General features: G+C 41.4%; 2 protein-coding genes across 6 annotated transcripts; both read left to right on the forward strand.

The window, feature by feature from the left end:
* The first annotated feature begins 140 nt into the window (after window positions 1–140).
* LOC111563422 (putative high affinity immunoglobulin gamma Fc receptor IB) lies at window positions 141–14330 on the forward strand. 4 transcript variants are annotated; one of them, XM_055007408.1, is made up of 11 exons: window positions 141–2317; window positions 2433–2491; window positions 3377–3425; window positions 3527–3559; window positions 3725–3839; window positions 7099–7247; window positions 7493–7735; window positions 9130–9411; window positions 9634–9876; window positions 12000–12125; window positions 13686–14330. In XM_055007408.1, the coding sequence occupies exons 3-11, from the start codon at window positions 3404–3406 to the stop codon at window positions 13814–13816; spliced, it is 1344 nt and encodes a 447-aa protein (XP_054863383.1). In that variant the 5' UTR covers window positions 141–2317; window positions 2433–2491; window positions 3377–3403; the 3' UTR covers window positions 13817–14330. The 4 variants fall into 4 exon arrangements, with proteins under 4 accessions (XP_054863383.1, XP_054863382.1, XP_054863384.1 ...); XM_055007407.1 differs by having other exon boundaries at window positions 141–2491; XM_055007409.1 differs by lacking the exons at window positions 141–2317; window positions 2433–2491; window positions 3377–3425; window positions 3527–3559 and adding an exon at window positions 4720–5056 and having other exon boundaries at window positions 3710–3839.
* A 440-nt stretch (window positions 14331–14770) lies between these two features.
* Window positions 14771–22087, forward strand: LOC111567092 (intraflagellar transport 46 homolog (Chlamydomonas)). Of its 2 annotated transcripts, none has more exons than XM_023267984.3 (5): window positions 14771–15543; window positions 17877–18151; window positions 19645–19738; window positions 19819–19950; window positions 20908–22087. In XM_023267984.3, exons 1-5 carry the CDS (start codon window positions 15415–15417, stop codon window positions 21259–21261), a joined length of 984 nt encoding a protein of 327 aa, XP_023123752.2. In that variant the 5' UTR covers window positions 14771–15414; the 3' UTR covers window positions 21262–22087. The 2 variants fall into 2 exon arrangements, with proteins under 2 accessions (XP_023123752.2, XP_054863393.1); XM_055007418.1 differs by having other exon boundaries at window positions 15401–15543; window positions 17881–18151.
* The last annotated feature ends 799 nt before the right edge of the window (window positions 22088–22886 follow it).

A 22886-nucleotide genomic window follows, 5' to 3' on the forward strand; every position in this document is an offset into this window, starting at 1 on the left:
CTGTGGTACTGAACAGAACCTTAGAACACACCAATGAAAGAACAATCTCACAGTAAACAAACATGACATGAAATCTACAAGACGACCAGCATCTTCTCCCTGGTTTTACTTGGATTTAGGTCCAGGTTCTCATGAGAACTCTGTCAGATGATGAACCTCCTCCACGTAGAAGGTCTGTTTGTTTTCAGTCTTACTATGGTGGTCGATGTAGTCTAGGATCAGTCTGAGGACACAAACCTCGGAGATGTTCCAGGGTTCAGGAGGACTGACTGGTGGTGGACAAGTTTATGACATTTTTGTTCATTAATATCCAGGTTTTTAACACTTTTGCTGATTAATATCCAGGTTTTTGACATTTTTGTCCATTAATATCCAGGTATTTGACATTTTTGTTGATTAATATCCAGGTTTTTGACATTTTTGTCCATTAATATCTAGGTTTTTGGTACTTTTTTTTCATAAATATCAAGGGTTTTGAGACTTTTGTTCATTCATATCCCGGTTTTTGACATGTTTGTTCATTAATATCCAGGTTTTTGGTACTTTGGTTCATAAATATCCAGGTTTTTGAGACTTTTCTTCATAAATATCCAGGTTTTTGACATGTTTATTCATAAATATCCAGGTTTTTGAGACTTCTGTTCATTAATATCCAGGTTCTTGACATTTTTGTTCACTAATATCTAGGTGTTTGATCCTTTTATTGATAAATATCCAGGTTTTTGGTACTTCTGTACAGTAGTATACAGTTTTCTGATTGTGTTCTCCAGGTTTTTGACCCCTTTGTGTATGGATATCCAGTTGTGTGACAGTTTCCTACGTGAACTTGCAGACTTTTGAAGCCACTGATGCAAGTGTGACCTCAGACAGAGATCTCCAGCAGACATCGGCCTTTGACGCACTAGTAGCGAGTCTTTCCTGTTTCTGTGGAACTGATCTCACTATTTTTTTTGTTCTTTACACCACAGCAGACCTGTTCAAGCAACCGCAGCATTGGACAGAAGCCAGAGAGAAGACATGAGCAGACAGTGCTGTCGGTTAGACCGGCTGTTTGTGCAGCAGAGGCAGGAACGGTGGTTTTAACAGCACCAGAGTTCTACATTTCAACAGTTTTACTGAGAACGGAACCTGTTGTCTCTGTTGAAGCAGCCATCTTAGGGTGGTAAACCGATCCTGGTCTTTGCCCCAGTGGTTCGAGGCGTCGCACAGCCTCTGGAATAACAAAACTTTATACCTAGTGATGGAAACTTTCTGTCACTGAGGCTATTTCCTGGAGGCCACAGCAGAGAAACAAGCCTGAAAATCTATGGGTCGTTGATACTTTTGTGAATTATCTACTTTTTAAATCATTTTTGTGCATTAATATCCAAATTGTTGACATTTCTCTACATTAATATCCAGGTTGTTGATGCTTTTCTACATTAATATCCAGGTTTTTTAGACTTTTCTCTGTTAATATCCAGGTTTGTTAAGACTTTTATACATTAATGTATGTATTTTTCACACTTTTGTCATCACTATCCAGTTTTCATTCATTAATTTCCTGGTTAATGAAACTTTCGTGTCGTCGTCTTTGGGTTTGTTCCATGTGTGGTTTCTATTGCTTCTTGTTTTATTTTGAAGTCTCTGACCATGGGCGTGTCTCTAAACTTCCTTCCTGTTGTGACTGATTGGTCGTCTGATTTGTTCCATTTGGTTCTGGTTGTTCCTACCTCGTTCTTCCTCCTGTTCCTCTGCTTCGTCTTTGGGCTCCCTTTGGATTTCTGGGTACTTTTGGGTTTTCCTGGATCGCCAGCCGTCTTCTGTTTGCCGCCTCGCCTGACTTTGTTGTAAGTTTTTGTTAAAGTTAGTTTATTACCTGCCTGTCTGCTGTATTTGCCTTGAAGTGTGTTTCCATGAATCTAATTAATGCATTAAGATTCACTTTTTAGATAGTTTTTTTCATTAATATCCAGGTTTTTGACAGTTTTGTTCATTAATATCCAGGTTTTTTCGACTTTTGTTTGTTAATATCCAGGTTTTTTTTTTTTAGACTTTTGTTCATTCATATCCAAGTTTTTGACACTTTTGTGCATTAATATCCAGGTTTTTTAGACTTTTGTTGATTAATATGTGAATTTTAAACACTTGTGTTTTTCCATTTCCAGGTAAATCACTGAATCCATCCAAGATCTTCTCATGAAGTCAGATTTTTTTGCCTGAAACGGTTTCCTGAAGCTCCTCCGTCTGTTCTTTCAACATGAGGTGGTGAAAACCAAGCTGACCTTCCAAACAGGAAGTGAGCTCCAGCTGGTTGTTCCCACTTCTCCCTGTGCAGGTGTTCGTCCAGAGATGTGTTTCTAGAGATGAATGTTGAGCGTTGGGCCAGATGAAGTCTTGTTTGTGCTCAGCTCGCTGCTCTAACGCCTCCTTCCTCCTCGTGGTTTAAACAGGATGTTTTCAGCCAGCAGTCGGTCAGTGAAGCTCCTGAAGATGATTCAGCTTCTGCTCTGTAAGTTTTCTCATCTCAGACTTAAACTCTGACAGGACACTGACTCTTCTGTCCATTCAGATCCTTGGTTTTTGACACTTTTCTGCTGTCATTCACCAGTTTGCTGTAATTTATGGGTTTTTGACATATCTGTGTGGTGACATTGTTTTGCTTTTACTTCCTGAGTTTAGATTCGTTTTTCAGTAAAATTTAAGGTTTTTGACAGTTTTGTGTTTTTATTTACAGGTTTTTGATACTTCTGTGTGTTAATAGCCTATTTTTGATGGTTTCATGTCTAAAATTTCAGGTTTTTAATACTTTTTTCCTCAAATTTACAGGTTTTTGACACTTTCATGCATTAATACCACAATTTTTGGACAGTTTTATGTGTCAAACTTCAGATTTTTAATACTTTTGTCCTTTAATCTACATATTTTTGACACTAGTGCATTCACATTCAAGTTTTTTTTGACAGTTTTGTGTTTTAATTAATGGGTTTCTGACATTTTTTTGCTTTAACTTCCTGAGTTTTGACACATTTTCAGTAAAACGAGGTTTTTGACAGTTTTGTGCTTTAATTTACAGGTTTTTGATACTTCTGTGTGTTATTAGCCTATTTTTTGATGGTTTTATGTGTAAAACTTTACATTTTTGTTACTTTTGTCCTCAAATTTATTGTTTTTTGACACTTACATGCGTTAATACCACAATTTTTGGACAGTTTTATGTGTCAAACTTCAGATTTTTACTGGTTTTTGACACTTTAGTGCGTTCATATTCAGGTTTTTTGACAGTCTTGTGTTATACTTTATGTTTTTTTGGCCCTTTTCTGAGTTAACATCCAGGTTTTCCACATGCTCAGCTCGCTGCACTAACTCCTCCTTCGTCCTCGTGGTTTTTTAACAGGATGTTTTCAGGCGGTCAGTGAAGTCCATGATGATTCTGTTTCTCCTCTGTAAGTAATCAGTTAATAATTCTCAGAAACAGCAGGCTGCAGGTCAAAGCAACACGTGGTGGATTTAAATTAGACTTTGGTGTGGTCTGATTGTGTTTCAGTGCTGATGAGATGCTGCCGGACGTCCAGCAATGGTAAGATTCACCAAACAGTCCCAACATCTCCTCCAGAGAGGCAACAGCATGTTGTTGTTGGTCGAATGGTTGAGGCGACGTTGGAGACGTGAAGGAAGCGTCTTAATGTCTTCAGAGACGTTTGTCTTCATTAATACCCAGTTTACTGACCCTTGTGTTCCTCAGCCTCCATGGTGGTGGAACCCAGCCGGAGCCAGTTCTTCGAGTACGAGAAGTTCTCTCTGAGCTGTGAGCAGTTCGGCCCCAGGGACTGGACGGTTAGGAGATACACCACCAGCGGGTGAGTTCAACAGAACCCGACTTCTGATGGTTCTGGGGTCTGGTTCCTTTTGATGATCCGTTGGTTTAGTGTTCTTCAGGACTGTAGAAGGTCGTCTGCTTTAGGATTCGTTCCATGTGGTGACCGATGGATCAACCTGAAGATCTCACCTTCCATGTGAACTGATCTGTTGGACTCGAGGTTCTTTCGAGAACTTTGGCAGGTTTTTAAGTCAATGTGATCGTGAAACATTAAAGTGGAAACGCTGCTTTGTGCTGATATCCACATCTGTGATGCTTTACATCCACATTCATGACATTTTTGTTCATTAATATCCAGGTTTTTGACACTTTTGATGGTTAATATCCAGACTTATGACAGTTTTAAGATTAAGAAGCTTTATTGTCATTTCAAGGGTGCCATGAGATTCCATACGGCAACATCTCCTGTAGCAGCTAGGTGGGTGTTTGTGCTTCTAGGAGGAATCATGGTTCATGCAGCAGCTCTTCATAGCCGTGGGGAAGAAGCTGTCTCATTCTGTTGGCTCTCATGACTCTGAGTCCTCAGAGGGAAGGCTGGTGGACAGAGAGTGTCCTGGGTGGGCGGGGTCATCTCGGATCTTTGTGGCCTGTCGGAGGAGATGGCTGGAATAGTTCTCCTGTAGGCGTGGAAGTAGGGAGCAGATGATCCACTGAGCTGTGGAAGAACTTTGTTCCTCCTCAGTGTTCTCAGAAAGAAGAGACGTTGCTGGGCCTTTCTGATGGTGTGGGTGGTGTTCACAGTCCAGCCAAGAAACCTAAAGCTGGTGACCCCTTACAGTTCCTCCCCATTGATGCTCAGACCTTAGTGCGGTGAAGTCCTCGACTTCCTGAAGTCAATAATGACTTCTTTTGTCTTCTAGGTGTTGAGGTGGTGGTCACTGCACCAGGCCACCAGTGCTTGGACCTCCTCCCTGTATGATGTCTCATAACTGATGTTGATGAACCCCACAATAGTCGTATCATCTGCAGATTGGATGAAAGTGTTGGAGCCATGAGTAGCGACACAATCATAAGTGTACAAGACTGGACTCAGCACACAGCCCTGAGGAACACCAGCCCTGAGGAACACCAGCCCTGAGGACGATGGTGGAGGATGTGGAGAGGTCTGTTAGTCAGGAAGTCCTTGATCACAGACAGAAGGAGGTTCCAGGTTGTAGTGTCTGCAGTTTGTTGATGAGTCTGCTGGAGCTGATGGAGGTAAATGCAGAGCTGAAGTCAACAAACAGCATCCTGATATATGTGTTGGGGTTTTCAATGTGGCTGAGAGCGGTGTGGAGGGTGATGGAGATGGCATCATCTGTGGATCTGCTGGACCTGTAGGTGAACTGATGTTGATGGAAGCCAGGTGTGATGTGGGCCTTGACATGCAGTAACACCAGTCTCTCCATACATTTATGATCCTGGGTGTCAGGGCCACAGGTAATCATTCAACCCTGTGATGGCAGAGGATTTAGGACAGGGATTATGGTGGCAGATTTCAGGCAGGTGGGGACTGTGATTTGCTGCAGTGAACGGTTAAAGATGTTAGTGAAAACTGCAGCAAGCTGATGAGCACATGATTTCAGCACCCTCCTGGTACTCCATCCTCCTGGTGCTTTCCTGGTCGATGCCATGCAGGACTGGTTCTACCTGATGTTGTTGGATGGTGGGGGGCGGGTCATGCTCTGATGATGTCAGCTGTGTGTCCTCTACCTGTCTGTTGTCCTCTTCAAAGCGGGAGAAAAAGGTGTTAAGCTGGTCTGGGAGAGAAGTGTCGATGGGAGGGGGGGTGTTGTGGCATTGTTTGTAGTCAGTAATATTCTGTATGTCTTTCCACGGGGAGCAGGGGTTGTTCTCCCTGAAGTTGACTTCTATCTGCTCTCTGGACTTGTTATAGCAGCACTGATGTCTCTGTTCTGGTCTGCTCTAGCCCTCCTGTAGGCTTCCCTGTCTCTTAGTGCTCTGTTATTGGCGTTAAATCGGGGTTTTGGTGGGGAAATGTTTTTACCTGTGTCCTTGATGTTACCTTATCCATGCAGAAACTGATGTCTGATAGTATAGAGGAGGTGTGGAGCTCAATGTTTGGGTCTTCAAAGAGCTTCCATATGGTGTCTTCAGAACAGTCCTGCAGGGATCCAGAACTGCTCTGACTGGTACTGGGCTTAGACCTGCAGAAGAGGGGGTGTTAGCCGGAGTCAGTCACTGGGGAAGATGGTCTGAATGTCCGAGGTGGGGGGAGTGGAGGGCTCTGTAGGCTCCAGAGATGTTGGTGTAGACCTGGTCTGATGTTCTGCCCTTCCTTGTTTGAATGTCATCATTCTTGTAGAATCTGGGGAGATCAGTCTTTAAGTTGGTGTGATTAAAGTCTCCAGAAGCTCTCTGGGTGTTTGTTCTGTTGCCTGGTGATGCTGTCATGCAGCTGCTCATAGCTACGTTAGCATTAGCTCATGGGTGAATATACACAGCAGTTACAAACACTTGGGTTACTTCCCAGGGCAAATAAAAAGGTCTGCAGTTCAACGTTAGAAACTCCAGGTCTGGACAGCAGTGTTTCTCAATAACGGCAGAGTCCGTGGACCAACTGTTGTTGATATAGATGCACTTCCTGCTCTCCTCTTACTGTGTCCAGTGTCCACCTGGAAGACTGTACGTCCTGTTAGCTCCACGGCTAGGTCCGGCATGTTACTGTGCAGCCATGTCTCTGTTATCACCATGATACAGCTGTCTATCTGGTTGTTAACGTCCCACAGTTTCATCTCGTCCATCTTGTTAACCAGGAAGATGAGAGAAAGATGCTTGGAACTGCTGGTTTATGCAGAGTTGCAGTTAGCCTAGCTCTGATTCCAACTCTTTGCCTCTTTTCCAGCATCTTTGGCGGCTGCCGTGGCCTCCTTCCTGTCCGATCTTACTGGCGTATCCTCTCTGGGAACGAGTCAAACCCTTCTGGGGGGTCCAGCCGGTCCAGTGTTGTCTTAGCATTAAAAGTGCAGTTCAGGTGTTAGTCCTTCTCAGTGTGTAGCTACGAACTGAAGAGCAGCACCAGGCTGTTCAATGTTTGTTGTTCATATCCAGGTTTTTGATGCTTTTGTTCAACAATATCCGGGGTTTTGATGCTTTTGTTCAGTAATATCCAGGTTTTTGATGCTTTTGTTCAATAATATCCAGGTTTTTTGATGCTTTTGTCTGTTAATATCCATGTTTTTGACAGTGTTGTTGTTAATTTCCATGTTTTTGACACTTGTCCATTGATGTGTTGACAGGTTGGACTTGTCCCAGTGTGGTGGAGTCTGGGGCAGCCAGAAGTCCTCTACTTGTCACATGAACACAGTCAAGGCGTCCAACACTGGAGTTTATTGGTGTGAATCTAAAAACGGAGACAGCAGCGACGGCGTCAACATCACCATCACCGGTGAGATTCATCCATCTACGTCCGTACGTACGGACTTCCTTATTCCAGTTTCTGATGACCAATCATTTAGCTTCATGTTCAATGCAACATTCGTGACTCACAGGTCGAGTTAAAGTTGTTGGACAGTCACATTTTAAAGGATCCGGTTCCAGTAAGGAGAAGTGAATAGCATGTCTCAGTCTGACGGACAGGATGCAGAACTGGTTTTCCTGCTGTAACGGTGGACATGTTCTGGTTGTTTGCAGAGAAACCGGTGATCCTGCAGAGTCCTGCCCTGCCGGTGAAGGAGGGAGGAAACGTCACTCTGGGCTGTAGGACGAAGGGAACCTCCAGTGTAGAGGCTCAGTTCTATAAAGACGGAGCCTTGATTGGGTCTGGACCTGCAGGTCACATGACCATCCACCATGTTTCCAAGGAATACGAAGGCGCCTACAAATGTAGCATCCAAGGACATGGAGAGTCTCCACTGAGCTGGCTGCTGGTAGAAGGTCATTCCACTGTTCATGGCATTTTAACCTGTTAATATCCAGATTTATGAGACTTTTGTTCATTAATATCCAGGTTTATGAGACTTTTGTTCATTAATGTCCAGGTTTATGAGACTTTTGTTCATTAATATCCAGGTTTATGAGACTTTTGTTCATTAATATCCAGGTTTTGAGACTTTTGTTGGTTCATATCCAGTTTTCTGACATTTTTGTTGGTTAATTTCCACATTTTTGAGACTTTTGTCCATTAATATCCAGGTTTTTGACACTTATTGGTTAATATTCAGGTTTTTGAGACTTTTGCTCATGGATATCGAGTTTTTTGATACTTTTTCTGATTAATGTCCAGGTGTTTGGTAGTTTTTTGATTATGTTCTACATCAGTTTCCAGGTTTTTGAGACTTTTGCTGGTTAATATTCAAATTTTTGAGACTTTTGTTGGTTAATATCCAGGTTTTTGAGACTTTTGTTGGTTAATATTCAAATTTTTGAGACTTTTGTTGGTTAATATCCAGGTTTTTGAGACTTTTGTTGGTTAATATCTAGGTTTTTGAGACTTTTTTTGATTAATATCCAGATTTTTTTATAAGTGTTTGCTAACGATCAGGTTTTTGACACTTTTATTGGTTAATATCCAGAATTTTTACAATTTTGTTTGGTAATATCCAGGTTTTTGAGACTTTTGTTCATTAATATCCAGGTTTTTGATATTTTTGTCCATTAATATTCAGGTTTTTGAGACTTTTGTTCATTAATATCCAGGTTTTTGATATTTTTGTCCATTAATATTCAAGTTTTTGAGATTTTTGTCTATTAATATTCAGGTTTTTGACACTTTTGTCCATTAATATTCAAGTTTTTGAGATTTTTGTCTGTTAATATTCAGGTTTTTGACACTTTTGTCCATTAATATTCAAGTTTTTGAGATTTTTGTCTGTTAATATTCAGGTTTTTGACACTTTTGTCCATTAATATTCAGGTTTTTTACATGTTTGTCCGTTAATATTCAGGTTTTTGAGATTTTTGTCTGTTAATATTCAGGTTTATGACACTTTTGTCCATTAATATTCAGGTTTTTGACACTTTTGTCCATTAATATTCAGGTTTATGACACTTTTGTCCATTAATATTCAGATTTTTGACACTTTTGTCCATTAATATTCAGGATTTTGATATTTTTGTATTAACATCAAGTGTTAAACCCCTTGGTGCATTCATATTCAAGTTGTTGACACTTTTGTGGAAATATCAGGACGTATTTCTCATAAGCTGCTGCAGGGGCTCTGAAATGGACTCTGCTTTCTTTCCTTTTTTGATGTCTTCCCTGTCTGAATCAGTGGTTGGAGGACATGAGCACCTTCTAGCCCACTGAGTGAAAGTCTGTCTGTCCCCAGATGGGTCTGGCTCGGCGTCCCTCACGGTGTCTCCACAGTCGTCTCAGATGTTTGAGTATCAGTATTTGGATTTGAATTGTGGCCCAAACAGCAGCTTCCACGGATGGACGGTTCACAGGTCCACGGAATTAGTCAGCACCATCTCCAGCTGTGGACGTCCATGGGGGTCGGTCACGGCATCAGGCTGCATCCTCAAGACCGCCAAGCAGACCGACAGCGGCTACTACTGGTGCGAGTCTCTGACGAAACGGCGAAGCAACTCAGTCAACCTCACGGTGCACGGTAGGATCATGAGAAATCTGTCCATCCAGGTCCTCACTTTCATTGGTGAATATTCAGGTTTTTGAGACTTCTGTTCATAAATATCCAGGCTTTGGACATTTTTGTTCGTTAATATCCAGGTTTTTTAGACTTTTGTTGAGTAATATTCAGGTTAATCTGTCTGTTTTGATATTTTGTGCAGTGATATCCAGGTTCTTGACACTGTGCCACTTTAATATCCAGATAAAGAAGTGATCCTTGTGATTCCTGTCCTCCCTGTGATGAAGGGAGACAATGTGACACTGAGCTGTCATTCACGGTCTTCCACCAGCCTCCCATCTGATTTCTATAAAGACGAGGTCCTCATCGGGATCAACTATTCTGGTTCCATGACGATCTTCCATGTTTCCAAGTCAGACGAAGGAATCTACAGGTGTGAGATCAGCGGTCATGGAGAGTCTCTGTCCAGCTGGCTGTTTGTCAGAGGTGAGCTGAACAGAACCAGAAGCCGTCCCACCAGGTGTGGATCTGGTGGATCTCATGTCGTCCATCAGATGGAATATGTCACCTAACAGAGCAACCAGCAGCATGTCCAGAAACAGCTCAGAAAATTTAAACAAACTAGAAAGTGGAGGAAAATGTGTAATCTTGTAACTGTTTAATCTAGCTTTCTTTGGGTCATGTTGTGGTTATTTTATATTTAAAGTAGTCTGACTCACTGGATGTATAGTGTCCTGAAAAAGTATTTGCACCCCTAAAGAAATCTTCTGTTTCTGCATATTTGTCACATAAATGTTCCACATCATCAAACCGTTTTAATATCAGACAAAGATAACCCAAGAAAACACAAAATACAGTTATTAAATGATGGTTTTATTCATTGAAGGTTAAGTTCTGTCCAGACCATCTTGTTCTCGGTTAAAAAGTAATCGCCCCCTGAGCTACCAGTCTACCAAAGGACCACATTCATTGGTCAGTTGGGTTCAGGTTCTCCATCCAGACCTTCACATGGTTCCTGCCAGGCTGTTGGAACCTAAACATCACTAGATAGAACCTGTCTTCATTGTGAAGCAGCTAAAGGATCTCAGAAAGCAGAACATGATGCCACGTTCTACAGAGATTCAAGAACAGATGAAGAACAAAGTCATGGACGTTCATCAGTCTGGAGGGTTCTAAAGCCACTGCTGAGGTTCTGGGACTCCAGAGAACCTCAGTGAGAGATGTTATCCACACATGGAGAAACATGGAACAGTGGAGAACCTTCAGGAGTGGCCAGCCTACCAAAATTTCTCCAAGAACATCAGCATCTAATCCAGGAGGTCACAGAAGAACCCAGAGGAACATCTAAAGATCTGCAGACCTCACTGTCCTCAGTTAAGGTCCGTCTACATGGTTCCACAATAAGGAACATTTTGGAGAAAATGGATCCATGGAGAGTGTCGTGGTTTCTCTTAGACATAGAGGATGTGCAGATGTTGAAGAAAACGTCCATTGACACTGACTTGCTTAATAATAAGTTTCATTATAAGGAAGAACAGCATCGATCAGACAGAGAGACTGCCTGGGAGGAATCAGAGCCAATATGAACCTCCCCGAACAATAACCAGAGGTCACTTTTATATGCTTTGGACAGGTATGATGTCACAACATATATTTCCTAATTAGAAGACATCTGGTCATGGAACAAGACCCTACAGATCAACCCCTTATCATTAAGGTGCCCAAAGAGCCATTAGAGCCCCTGAGATTAATTATCATTACCTGGACATAATGACTCCCAATCTAATCACAGCAATGACTTCCTTCAGCAGAAGAACACATTGTATTCTGACAAGCAACATCTCAGATCAGATAGTACAAGAGCTAAAGATCAAACCTCTACTGACCTAAAACATCATAAAGGTTCCTCCAAGACTTTAGGAGAACATCCTGTGGACTGATGAGTCAAAGGTGGAACTTTCTGGAAGACATGGGTCCGTTCCATCTGGAGTAAAACTAAAGAACATGATACCAGCAGTGGAACACGGTGGTAGTGAGATGGTTGGAGGACCTGGACGACTGGTCATGAATTCTACTCTATCAGAAGAACCTCCTGGAGAACTTCCACCATCAATTCAAGACCTGAAGCTCAACACTAATGGACCCACAGAATGCCAACAAGTGGATCATCAAGAACTGAATGAAGGTTCTGGAGCAGACGAGTCAAAGTCTGGACTTGAAGATGCTGGTTGAAGACCTTCAAAGATCAGCTGATGATCTAAAACCTTCTCATGTGTCTGAATTAAAACTGTTCTACAGAGAAGAGTGGACCAATGTTCTTCCATGAATGTAGAAGATGATCACAGCTGGAACAAACATTTACCTGCTGCTGTCAAACCAGTTAGTAGGTTCAGGAAATATGCAGAAATAGAAGATTTCTGTAGGGGGCAAATACTTTTATCATGATGCTGTAGGTTCCAGACCTGCCACTGGCCGATCATCTCGATAATAAACATGTTAGCCGAGGACTTGGATCGTCTGCTAGAAGGAACCTAGAAAGTCCAACATGGAGGCAGTGACTGGGTCTTTGGTTTGTGATGGTTACCTGAGCAGGTGTTTGCTTCTTCCAGGTTCAGATGAAGGAGGTCCACAGGAGGTCCTGAGCGTTGTGACAGTGATCCGCTGCCTGGTGGTGGGCTGTCCATACGTCATCTCCACCGTCCTCATGGCGTCTTTATACCGACAGCAGCCCACAGGTAGGGAACCAACGGGCTAACCGACCCACAACGTTTAGAGAACGCTACATACAGGTGGTCAGAGGTGAAAGGTGGTTGGTTCATCAGAAGGTCAGAGAGCTCTCAGGGACAGAGGTGAAGGAATCTAGAGTGACTCCAGAAGGTTTCTCCAGACCTGTCCAGGAGTTTTTCACACCTTTGTTCGTTAATATCCAGGTTTTTCACACTTTTGTTAATTGATATGCAGATTTTTTAGACTTGTGTTCATTAATATCCAGATTTTTGACACATTTGTTGGCTAATAGCCAATAATATCCAATATGTCAAACAGGAGAAATAGTCCTCCTGTTTGAAATAGACAAGCCAAAGTGTAGAAATTGAGTCAAATGTAGTTAAAAACAATGCACAGAATAAATCAAAACAACATCAGATAGACAAATAAAAGCACCAAAAAAAGTCATCCGATTCAGAGGAATAAAAGAAAACGGAGTGTAAAACCACACAGACAAGACTACAAGTAATAGTAATAATCATAAATATAGTAAATAATAAAACAAACTAATAAAATAAATCCAGACAGACAACATCACAGAAAAGCAAGTCACTAAAAAGCCCTTTCTCAGGCCAGTTGTTCCAGAGCGTCGTCAGCATAAGTTTTCTGAGAAGTCTGGAGGATCTGAGGCTGTTAGAAAATGATTTCAGTCCTGGGAAAAGTTCCAATCATTCTAAAAACCAGACTTAAACCAAGGCCAAAACCAGTTTAAGAACCAGTCTAAAATGGGTCCAACACCAGTCCAGAACCAGCAATCCAGAACCCAGTCTGAAACACTTCCATGAGTGTTCTTAAAGTCCACATCTAAACCTTGTCCTTTAATGACCACAGTTCTGACTCTCCTTCTCCTGGTCTCATTGGACTGATAGCAGGTTTAGCAAACTGCAAACCTTCTGTTTCATCACTCAGAGAAAACCCTAACCCCGAACCTGACGTCAACCAATAACACAGATGCCTTCGTACTCCGAACAACGTCGAAGATGTTGTGGGACTTTTTTCTGACAAATCTAACCGAACAAGACGTTTTGGTCCAACCGGACAGACAGTTCATGCATCCAAATCCTAAGAATAACTAACATTTATCATTGTTTTGTGTCTTTTTGTGTCTCTTTGTAGTTGTTTGTGTCTTTTTCTAGTTGTTTTGTGTCTTTATGTAGTCGTTTTTGTGTTTCTTTATTGTTGCTTGTGTCTTTTTGTAGTTGTTTTGCATCTTTTTTGGTTGTTTTGCATCTATTTTAGTTGTTTAGTGTCTTTTTGTGGTTCTTTAGTGTCTCTTTATAGTTGATTTTTATATTTTTGGGTCATTTTGCATCTATCTTTTGTTGTTTTTTGTCTCTTTGTAGCCATTTTGTGTCTCTTTATAGTTGTTTGTGTCTTTTTGTAGTTGTTTTGCATCTTTATGTAATTGTTTTGTCTCTTTACAATTGTTTTGTCTTTCTATAGTTGTTTTACGTCTCGTTACTTGTTTTGTGTCTTTTTGTGGTTGTTTTGTGTCTCCAGATAACGGCACATCTCATATTTATTTACAGAATCCGAGCCCATCCGAAGGAGAAACCTGCCCGTTTCCATGGCGATGTCTTCACGTGGACAGGAAGACGAAGAGTTGAATGAACAGTACGATGACGTCATGGCTGCCGTCACCACCGAGCATCATTTCTGAAACAACCTTTGACTCGTTTGTATGTTCTTTTTGTCAGTAAAGTTTTGTTTTTTCTTTAATCAAAGCTGCAGCATTTTTCCTTTAACTTCTGATCTTGTGAACTTTACAAAAGTGGAGATTAACAAAAAGAGAGTGCATTTCTAAAATGAAGATATATTTAGCTCACAAAAAATACATAAAATGACAAAAATGAGACACAAAATGGCAAAAATGAGGCACAAAACAACAAAAACAAGACACAAAGTAAAATGAGAGAATGTTAGCTAACGGTCTTAGCCAGTGTGAAGATGGTGCTAGCTAGCCGCTAACCTCCTGACACGCTAACGATACAACGAGATGGTTGATTTCAGCTGCATTCATACATTAAAAATTATGCAATTTTGGATCATTTGCAAAACCTTTGTGAAAGAATTTGAAGACATTTTCTTTGATGTTTAGGACATTTTCATCATTTTGGACCCTTTAAGTCATTTTTGACAAATGTATGACATTTTGGCCAAATATATGCTATTTTGTACAAATATAATTCATTTGGGATCATTTTAAAAGACTTTTCTGACAAATTTGTATCATTTTAGACAATTTGTGAGACATTTCTGACAGTTTTTGTTGTTCTGGACAAATTTTAGACCATATTTGTCCAAATGTGTGTAATTTTATCCAAGTATAATTCCTTTAGAATACATTTATGTCATCCTGGGTCATTTTCTTTGATATTTTGGATGGATTTATGGTATTTGTTTAAGAGTTTTTTTCATTTTGGACAATTTTAAGCCATTTTTGAACAATGCATTTTATTTTGGGCAAACATAATTCATTTTAGACGAATTTATTTCGTTTTTTACATTTTTTTATTACTACATTTTGGACAAATTGACATTATTTCGTACAAGTTTGAGTAACATTGCTGGTTCTGGGTAATCTGACTACACTCCCCCTGATGCCCTGCGCGCCGCAGCCCGTTGCCAGGATACGGTGCACCGCCAGCTCCTCCGTTGAACACCGTTTGGACGCAGACAGATGCTAATAAACGGAACTCGGACCGCGAGTTAAAGCGTTTAAAAAAACAACAAACGGTCGTTTAACGTCTGAGACACCGTCTGTCTGCGGTCTGGGTCGAGGTGCCCGGTTCCAAACGCCCCGCTGTCGGCTTGTTGTTAGTTGCTGGGTGCTACTGTTAGCGACTGGTTGCTAATGCTAACAGGTAGTTGCTACGCTAACAGCTAGGTTCTAATGTTAGTTGGTGTGCTGTGGTGTTAGCTGCTGGTTGCTACTGTTAGCAGCTAGTTGCTAATGCTAAGAGCTAGGCGCTAATGTCAGCACCTAGATTCTTATTGTAAACTGCTAGGTGCTACTGTTAGCTGCTAGGTGCTACTGTTAGCCAGCTGGCGGTTTGGTTTCCTCAAAGCGGAGAAAACTTTAATTTAACGGGCAGAAAACAGTTAAAAGTGCCCAGAAGTTGGTTTGAAAGGAACATTAACCGAATAACTGAGCTGTCCGGTCCGTTCCGGTCAGAGAGAAACCGTTAAACTGCTCCGAAGCTCGGCTTGAACGTCCAGAGACGCGGTGGGCTTGGTGCTAGCCGCTGTGGTCCGCCTATGGATCGGGATGACCGGGAGAGGGCCGGCCGCCTGCTGAAGAACCAGCCGTACGACGAGAGCCTGGAGGTGGGCGACGGAGAGGAGGTGGCCAGCGTCTACAGCCTGACTCCCCGCGGCCAGCGGCAGGTAACTCCGCTGCTCTCAGGCCCTGTACCGTTACCGAACCGGTGTTCCAGTTTAACTGGTGATCAGGTTAACTGGCGATAGTTTCCGTCTCCAGATGTTTCGTCCGCAGATTCGTCACGATCAGACCTGGATTTACGTGAAATAAAGATACCAGATAAAGAAGACCTCGCCGAAAAACGTCGGCATCACTACTTAATAAAGTCTATATCCATGTAAATATCATCTACAGACAGTAAAAAGAAACGTGCGGGCCGAAATAAAAAACACGTATTTTTCAAGTACGGTGAGAGGATTCGAACCCATGTAATCCAGCGATAAAATTACGAGATCACCGTTTTACTCATTGTGCTACCGATCAGCTCTGCAAGCATTCTGCTTCATCCATATAGATCACTGTCATCCTGTCAGGTGTTTAACACCTGGTGATTGTTCAGGAATCACGTCCATGTCAGCTGGGGATAATCACAACTTAACACAGGCTTCCTGGTTAAGAACGAGTCACAAAACTATTTATTGTCTCACCAAGAAAACCCACAACATAGAAGCACGTCCACTGCTGTGTTGTGTGTTGAAGTTCTGCTCTGGATCTGTTCCACTGAACACACAAACTAACACACAACACAGCAGTGGACGTGCTTCTATGTTGTGGGTTTTCTTGGTGAGACAATAAATAGTTTTGTGACTCGTTCTTAACCAGGCAGCCTGTGTTAAGTTGTGATTATCCCCAGTTGACATGGACGTGTTTCCTGAACAATCACCAGGTGTTAAACACCTGACAGGATGACAGTGATCTATATGGATGAAGCAGAAAGCTTGCAGAGCTGATCGGTAGCACAATGAATAAAACGGTGGTCTCGTAATTTTATCGCTGGATTACGTGGTTTCGAATCCTCTCACCGTACTTGAAAAATACGTGTTTTTTATTTCGGCCCGCACGTTTCTTTTTACTGTATGTAGGTGATATTTACATGGATATAGACTTTATTAAGTAGTGATGCCGACGTTTTTCGGCGAGGTCTTCTTTATCTGGTATCTTTATTTCACGTAAATCCAGGTCTGATCGTGACGAATCTGCGGACGAAACATCTGGAGACGGAAACTATCGCCAGTTAACCTGATCACCAGTCAAACTGGAACACCGGGTTTTAACGGTTTATCATCGATTATTATAACAGTAATCCCATTATGAGCTTTTATTTCTACTATCACTCATTTCACTGTAACTGCTGGATGAATTAATTTGATGTTAATACCCCTCAGATGTCAGTTTATGGTCAAATATCTCTAAAAACTACATTCTCTGCTGTTTTATTCTCTGTTCTTGCTTTTAAAATGACTGGAGCTGTTTATCAATAATCAGAATATTGGCAGTGACCAATAATCAACTGATCATTTTACTTTTTACTGCTTTTATCTGACATAAATGTCAAATTAAGATTTTAGTTTAATGCTTTTAACTGATCTTTTTACAGTCATTCTGGATGATTTTTTTTTCATGGTGGACAAAATTCTGTCATTTTATGTCTAAGGAATAGAGGAACTTGCAGAGGAATGTTATTATTTTTACTGTGGATTATTTTCTGGATTAATCAACTCGCTGTTTGTTCGATTAAATGCCTGGAATTGGTGGTCAGATTTGTTGGTTAATAATCCACGTTTTTCAGACTTTCGTTCATGAATGTCCAGGTTTTTGACAGTTTTTTTGGTAATATCCAGGTTTTTAAAACTTTTGTTGGTTAATATCCAGTTTTTTTTTTTTTTACATTTTTGTTCATTAATATCCAGGTTTTTGCCACTTTTGTTTGTTAATTGACACTTTTTTTTTTTTTTTACATTTTTGTTCATTAAAATACAGGTTTTTGACACAGTTGTTCATTAATATTCAGGTTTTTGAGACTTTTGTTGGTTCATATCCAGTTTTTAGACACTTTTGTCGGTTAATTTACAGGGGTTTTTTTGTTGACATTTTTGTTCATTAATATCCAGGTTTTTGAGACTTTTATTGGTTAATATTCAGGTTTTTGCCATTTTTGTTTGTTAATATCCAGGTTTTAGAAGAGAGGAACTTTCAGAGGAACTGCATTATTTTTACTGTAGATTATTATCTGGATGAATCAACTCGCTGTTTGTTCGATCAAACACCTGGAAATGGTGACAGATGTCAGTGTTTGGTCCAAAGATGTCCAGTTAGCTGTCACAGAGGAGGACAGAAACCAGAAAGTATTCACTCTGAAGAAGCTGCAGTGAGAGAATTTAAATGGAGAGATTGATTGTGGATGTAGGTGGTTTATTTGCTGACAGCTGGTTTTATTCTGTGATGTCTGTTTGTCCAGTCAGAGTCCAGGAGGAACCGGCGGGTTCGAGGCCTGATGTCGGCCAACAGCAGCAGCGACGAGGACCACAAGCCTCCGAGAGCCAAAGAGCCGACGGGGGTCAGTCCCAACGAGGAGGAGGAAGAGGAGGAGGAAGAGGAAGAGGACTCCGACGAGGACGATACCGACGATGACGATGAGCAGACGGAGGCTCCAGAGGGAGCGTACGACCCGGCCGACTACGCCAACCTGCCCGTCAGCACCGAAATCAAAGAGCTGTTCCAGTACATCACACGGTGAGAAGCTCGTCCTCTGGTGGAGTCACGAGTTAGAGGACGCTGGTACCTTATCTGACAGAAATAAAAACATGAAACGCTACAAACCCATGCAAAACAACACACAAAGTGACAGAAACCGACACAAACAAGACACAAAACAACACAAACAAGACACAAAATAGCAAAAATGAGACACAAAACTACAAAAACGAGACAAAACGACAACAAAAATGACACAAAATCACAACAAGACCTAAAAGAATAAAAATGAGCCACAAAATGAGAAACGAGATGAGACAAATAAACAGTTAGTTCTGATGGTTCTGTTAACCAGGTTAGTTCTATATGGGTTCTATTAACCAGGCTGGTTCTATATGGATTCTATTAACCAGGTTAGTTCTATATGGGTTCTATTAACCAGGCTGGTTCTATATGGGTTCTATTAACCAGGTTAGTTCTATATGGGTTCTTTTAACCAGGTTAGTTCTATATGGGTTCTATTAACCAGGCTGGTTCTATATGGATTCTATTAACCAGGCTGGTTCTATATGGGTTCTATTAACCAGGCTGGTTCTATATGGGTTCTATTAACCAGGCTGGTTCTATATGGGTTCTGTTAACCAGGCTGGTTCTATATGGGTTCTACTAAAGAGGTTAGTTCTATATGGGTTCTATTAACCAGGTTAGTTCTATATGGGTTCTATTAACCAGGCTGGTTCTATATGGATTCTATTAACCAGGCTGGTTCTATATGGGTTCTATTAACCAGGCTGGTTCTATATGGGTTCTATTAACCAGGCTGGTTCTATATGGATTCTATTAACCAGGCTGGTTCTATATGGGTTCTATTAACCAGCCTGGTTCTATATGGATTCTATTAACCAGGTTAGTTCTATATGGGTTCTATTAACCAGGTTAGTTCTATATGGGTTCTATTAACCAGGCTGGTTCTATATGGGTTCTATTAACCAGCCTGGTTCTATATGGGTTCTATTAACCAGGTTAGTTCTATATGGGTTCTATTAACCAGGCTGGTTCTATATGGGTTCTATTAACCAGGCTGGTTCTATATGGGTTCTGTTAACCAGGCTGGTTCTATATGGGTTCTACTAACCAGGTTAGTTCTATATGGGTTCTATTAACCAGGCTGGTTCTATATGGGTTCTATTAACCAGGTTAGTTCTATATGGATTCTATTAACCAGGTTAGTTCTATATGGGTTCTATTAACCAGGCTGGTTCTATATGGGTTCTGTTAACCAGGCTGGTTCTATATGGGTTCTGTTAACCAGGCTGGTTCTATATGGGTTCTATTAACCAGGTTAGTTCTATATGGGTTCTATTAACCAGGCTGGTTCTATATGGGTTCTATTAACCAGGTTAGTTCTATATGGGTTCTATTAACCAGGCTGGTTCTATATGGGTTCTATTAACCAGGCTGGTTCTATATGGGTTCTAGTAACCAGGCTGGTTCTATATGGGTTCTAGTAACCGGGTTCTGTCTCCTGTCAGGTACACTCCTCAGTCTATGGAGCTGGAACACAGTCTGAAGCCGTTCATCCCAGACTTCATCCCTGCTGTGGGAGACATCGACGCCTTCCTGAAGGTGCACACTCACCTGACCACTCCACTCAGACACCTTCATGACTGTGACATCACTGTGACATCACTGCATTTGACTTTCAGGTGCCGAGGCCGGATGGTAAAGCCGACAGTCTGGGCCTGCTGGTTCTGGATGAGCCCAGTGTGAAGCAGTCGGACCCCACAGTGCTGTCACTGTGGCTGTCAGAGGAGACCAAGCAGCATGGAGCCACAGAGGTACACCTGGATTATACACACCTGGATTATACACACCTGGATTATACACACCTGGACTACACACACCTGGACCACACACACACCTGAACCACACACACCTGTATTATACACACCTGGATTGTACACACCTGGACCACACACACACCTGGATTATACACACCTGGACTACACACACCTGTATTATACACACCTGGATTATACACACCTGGACCACACACACACCTGAACCACACACACCTGTATTATACACACCTGGATTGTACACACCTGGACCACACACACACCTGGATTATACACACCTGGACTACACACACCTGTATTATACACACCTGGATTATACACACCTGGACCACACACACACCTGAACCACACACACCTGTATTATACACATCTGGATTGTACACACCTGGACCACACACACACCTGGATTATACACACCTGGACTACACACACCTGTATTATACACACCTGGATTATACACAACTGGACCACACACACACCTGAACCACACACACCTGTATTATACACACCTGGATTATACACACCTGGACCACACACACACCTGGATTATACACACCTGGACTACACACACCTGTATTATACACACCTGGATTATACACACCTGGACCACACACACACCTGTATTATACACACCTGGATTGTACACACCTGGACCACACACACACCTGGATTATACACACCTGGACTACACACACCTGTATTATACACACCTGGATTATACACACCTGGACCACACACACACCTGAACCACACACACCTGTATTATACACACCTGGATTATACACACCTGGACCACACACACACCTGAACCACACACACCTAATTGATAGTGTAATGATACCGCCACCTCCATGCTTGAGTCAGACTAATGATACCGCCACCTCCATGCTTGAGTCAGACTAATGATACCGCCACCTCCATGGTTGTTCCCTGCAGCTGAAGAAGGTGACCAGCGTGGCCAGTCCTCAGTCCAACCCCCGGGCCGTGGACAGCTGGGTGGACAGCATCAGCGCCCTGCACCGCTCCAAGCCCCCGGCCAGCGTCCAGTACGGCCGGCCGATGCCCGACATCGACAGCCTGATGCAGGAGTGGCCGGCCGAGCTGGAGGAGCTGCTGGGTCGCCTGCAGCTGCCTCCGGCCCGCCTCCGCTGCAGCCTGCCGCAGTACGTAGACCTGGTCTGCAGCCTGCTGGACGTCCCCGTCCACGGCAGCCGCATCCAGGCCCTGCACCTCCTCTTCAGCCTCTACTTGGAGTTCAGAGACTCTCAGCACTTCACCCGCAGAGTGTAGGAGCACCTTCTTATACCAAGGACATGGGGACTCTGAAGCACACAGATGAAAAAGAAACGTCAAAAAATACCAAATAAATACCAAAAAATGTCAATAAATACCAAAAAACACCAATAAATACCAACAAATGACAATAGTTTCAGACTTCAGAGACGACTGAGTGTCCAGATCAGAGCCGAGGTGCCACAGGTTCGTGTTTTTCTGCTCATGTTGGACAAATTTTTAGTCGGTTTGTTTTGAACAGATTTTCAATAATTTCCAGCAGATCTCAAAGTAATACACAATTTTGAGTGATTTTTGGACATTATTTAGTCAGTTCAACCCATATTTCAGTCATTTTCGACACATTTCTGTCATTTTGGATCCTTTTTTCAGTAAATTTAAACTCATTCTGTAATTTTGGACAAACTGAGGTTTGTTTTTTTTTTTTTTTTACAAGTTTTCTTTCATTTCTGACCATGTTTTGTTCAGAAACCTGCAGCTTCTCCTGCACATGAAAGAACTCATCTTCATGTTTATAGGATTTCCTGGCTGATTTTAACCAGAGAAGTTGGTGTTTGGAGAATCAATCTAAGCTGGAGTTCTGGAATATTTGGTGTAAAAATTTGATTTAATAAGTTATAAACAACCGTCATGGTTCTGGTGAGTGCTCCATCCTTGTCTTTGTCTTGTTTCAGGTCATTCTGGACACTTTTCCGTCCATTTTGAAAACTTAATTTGCACAAATATTTAATCATCTTGTTTTTGTTCTTGCTTTGAGTCTGTTATCTCTCCACTATCTTTATCTGACTGATCTTCAATAAAGCTGGACACAGTTTTGAGTGATTATTTTTGGCTTTTTGTTTTTTTGTTTCATCACTTTATCAAATTTGTGACCAATTTTGTCATTTTGAGCAAGTTTTTGGTCATTTTTAACAAATTTGAGTAATTTAGCACAAGTTTTAAGTCATTTTGTAATTCACTTTTTTATTAGTTTTCAACTTTTATAACAGTTAAACGAAAACATAACATCAATAATAACAATAATAGTAACAATAATCACAAATGGATAAATTAAGAAAAAATAAATAAATGAAACAAATAAAACAAAAAACCCCAAAAAACAAAAAAACCCAAAACAAACAAAAAAACCCCAAAAACAAACAAAAAAAAAAAAGGAAAAATTATAAAAGTAAACAGAACCAAGATAAAACAGAATTAAGTCTCTCGTGTTACACAGGGTAAACAATTAAGTAACTCATCTTTCCAAAAGAACGATAGAAACAGGCATAGGCTAAGACAATAAGACATCAGCACAGGTGTCATATATCACTGCACCACACTTATACTTGGTGTTGCCAAGATAGAAGTCCAGTCACAAGAGATACAAGATACAAAATACAAATCATGAGAAAAGCACACATTACCATCCATTCAGCTTATTCCTTCCCATGTACTACTTCAACCATAAAGGGGCCCCATATCTTTTGAGTTTTAAGTCATTTTGAAGAGATTTCTGTGAGTTTTTGTCTGCTTTGAGTCAATCTGGACAAACTAATCCCTATTTTCCACACATTTCTGTAATTTTAGCAGGTTTAAAGCCATATTTGAGTCCTTTTTGAAAGGTTTTGACATTGAATAATGTT

Source organism: Amphiprion ocellaris, chromosome 23 (assembly GCF_022539595.1).
Source record: "Amphiprion ocellaris isolate individual 3 ecotype Okinawa chromosome 23, ASM2253959v1, whole genome shotgun sequence".
Classification (NCBI taxonomy): Eukaryota; Metazoa; Chordata; class Actinopteri; family Pomacentridae; genus Amphiprion; species Amphiprion ocellaris.